Below are 3,135 nucleotides of genomic sequence, written 5' to 3'. Positions count from 1 at the left end.
TTAATAAATAAATAAAAAATTAAAAAAGAGTAAAAAAATGCATTCAAAGTGTGGCCTGCAACACCTAATTATTCTGTACCTACCTCTTTAGTATTCCCAATTAGGCAGGTTGTGACTATTTCCTTATAAACTTATCAGATATAAATTCTAATATAACTGTCATTTGTGGCAATTTCAATATAATTATATATTCTTCATATCTTCTATATTGCCATTCACACAATGAAAATAGACAAGACTACCATGAAATCTCTGACAAACCAGTGCCACAAACTTAGCTATCTGCTTTTAAAAAATATTCTCAATATGTGAGATCAAGCTGCTAACTAAATGAACTGTTGAATAGAGAATGTGTAGGATTAATATTTTATTTCAGGTGACAGACATGACTTTTGAACCTCAAATCCATATTCTCGATATAGCATTGTTTTCAAAGATATGATAGAATTCTTTATACTATAGGATAATGTATGTAATGATAATCAATAAAGCAAACTTTAAATATGAAGAACATGAAAATAATGTAAGTTCACTCTTATGAACCCATGGAAGAAATAAATGTGACAAGAAGGCTGCACTCAAAAATCCCTAGGCACTGATAATTTCCCTGAAATTTAACTACAGACAAAGATTATATCTAATTCTGATCAATATATTGTCTTACTCAGGGTTCTTCTCAGGGCAGATTTAACATCTCTGTTTCTAAAGCTGTAGATTAAGGGATTCATCATGGGAACCAGGATAGTATAAAAGATGGAAGAAATTTTCCCCTCATTCATAGATCCAGGTGATGAGGGTTGAAGATACATAAATGTGCTTGATCCGAAAAACAGAGAAACAGCAAATAAATGGGAACTGCATGTTCTGAACGCTTTGTTCTTGCTCTCAGTGGACCTTACTTGGAATATAGTACAAAGAATAAAGCCATAGGAAGTAAGAATGATGGAGGTTGGAACAACAATGTCCTTTCCTGCTACAATGAACAGCTCTATCTCATTGTCATAAGTACTTGTACAGGAGAGCTGTATCAAAGGGAGGAGGTCACAGAAGTAGTGGTTGATGGTGTTTCCGTCACAGAAGGTCAGTCGTAGAATGAAAACAGTGTGAATTGTGGCACTAGAAAGTCCCATCAAATATGAACCAAGCATAAGATAGAAACACACCTTAGGGGACATAGCAACGTTATACAAGAGTGGATTACAAATAGCCACATAACGATCATAGGCCATTACTGTCAGTGTGTAACATTCAGAACTGCCAAAAAAGCAGAACAAGTAGAGCTGGGTCATGCACCCTGTGTAAGAGATAACATTCTTCTCCAGTAAGAAGTTCATCAGTATTTTGGGTGTAATCACTGAAGAATAACAGAGGTCTATGAGGGACAAGTTAAAGAGGAAAAAGTACATTGGGGTGTGAAGGTGAGAATTTAACACTATTAGAATGATCAAAGTCATATTTCCTAATGTAGTTACCATATATATTACTAGAAAGATGAAGAAGAGGGGGACTTGGAGACCAGGATCTTCAGTTATCCCCAAGAGAATGAAATCCATCACCAAAGTGCCATTTGCCACAGTCATTGCTCTCCAAGAAAATCTGGGAAGACATAAAAGGAAAAGTTATAGGAAAAAGCACAACTGACAGCTACCTGTTAATCTTGAAGAATGTGCTGGGGATGCACTGAAGCACTTTGAAACAGTGTGCCTGCCTTTGATGTTACCATTTTATAAAGTGGCATTCTTCCCTAGTAAATATGTAAAATGCCTGCTTTCAAATGTAGTATTTGGGAAACAAAGGCAGATAAACCTGTGTGATGGTAAAGTCATCTTGTTCTACTGAGTTACATAGTGACACTGCCCCATCTATAATTGCAGACAAACATTCAAGTCACACACACACAATATCACAAGTAGTCTGTTGCACAACTGATCTATGTATTCTTGTTATAAAATGATTGCTAAAAAAAAAGTCAAGATAAAAAGCATAGTGGAATGGAACAGAATAAATTTGCCCACCTCTCTTCTCCTCCTTTACTCCTAATTCATTTGGGATATAGAGGAAAGGAATAGTAACCTAATTTGTTCTCTGTGAAGGGCAAATCATGAGAATTGTTTCCACACAAAGCAAAAGAACCAGAATCTAAAAATAGGAACATTTAAGCTCTGGAGGGATTTTAGATCTGTAATGGAGAGTTAGGTTGCTAAATAAGACAATGCAACTTAAACGTTCACTGGCTCTCTGGATAGTGGCAATTCACCCTTTTCACACATTCTTTGAATTTCACTTAAATCATAAGCATTCTGTAAGTAGAAAGAAGAAACGGATACAGCATGGATTCTTGTAGCAGTCTGAATCTGTATCTACTGTGAACAGAAAAGGCAACACACTCCAGGGGAAAACTTTCATAATTTTCCCTGCGTGTGAAATTTGCAATCCTCATACTCACATGAGGAGATAGACAGATGTTAGCTGTTAGAAGCCATAGAAATGTAAAACAGCTGACACTAAACCAAGTTAAAGAATGCTCAAGTATGAAACAAAAAGAGGGTCTTGATTTCAAATGTTCAGCAATGATAAACAAGTATTTTATATCTATATTTGCTTTAAATTACATTATATTGTCAGCTTTTAAATACACATCTGTCTCCACAAGTCACAGAAACATAAAAATGGCACTGATGAATTAACTTAAGCAGTGGGTCATTTCAACAATGCACTTCTTTGTCAAAACACCAAGAATTATATGTCATATATACTATTTTTCACATTAGTAGCAACTTAACAAATATACTGAATAAAATATAAAATGTTATTGTGAATAGATTTTAAATCTTACCCTATTTGGAAGAGAAAAAATATGGACTCAATGTCATTATTACTTTCTCTTTTTGCCTTGGAAAGTCAGTACCAGATCCTGAGTCTTTGTTTGTTTTGATTTTATGAGAATGCTGGGCCAAAGTTATTTTCAGGCATTTTTCAGACACTTTTCTGAATTATTGCCCACAGATTGTAATACTAATTCTTAATCAAATAAAACAACAGCAGTAAAAAAAAAACAATTTTTTAAAACACATCTGCCACGTTAAACTCCATTTTCTTACGGGTTTCATTTCATAATGTACTCAGAGAACACCA

At 34.6% G+C, this 3,135-nt stretch overlaps 1 protein-coding gene across 1 annotated transcript; it reads right to left on the bottom strand.

The window, feature by feature from the left end:
* Window positions 1–647: 647 nt before the first annotated feature.
* On the bottom strand, window positions 648–1,580 carry LOC126493485 (olfactory receptor 145-like). Its single transcript, XM_050130501.1, has one exon. It carries the CDS (start codon window positions 1,578–1,580, stop codon window positions 648–650), a length of 933 nt encoding a protein of 310 aa, XP_049986458.1.
* Between the last annotated feature and the right edge of the window lie 1,555 nt (window positions 1,581–3,135).

Source organism: Alexandromys fortis, unplaced genomic scaffold (genome assembly GCF_014885135.2).
Source record: "Alexandromys fortis isolate MF-2015 unplaced genomic scaffold, M_Fortis_MF-2015_v1.1 scaffold_335, whole genome shotgun sequence".
Taxonomy (NCBI): Eukaryota; Metazoa; Chordata; class Mammalia; order Rodentia; family Cricetidae; genus Alexandromys; species Alexandromys fortis.
The sequence above is the reverse complement of the archived record's forward strand: the minus strand, read 5'-3'. Positions and strand labels throughout refer to the sequence as shown.

Bases quoted from the DNA above. Each gene is read 5' to 3' on its own strand.
- LOC126493485 (XM_050130501.1), bottom strand. From the start codon at position 1,580: ATGACTGTGGCAAATGGCACTTTGGTGATGGATTTCATTCTCTTGGGG.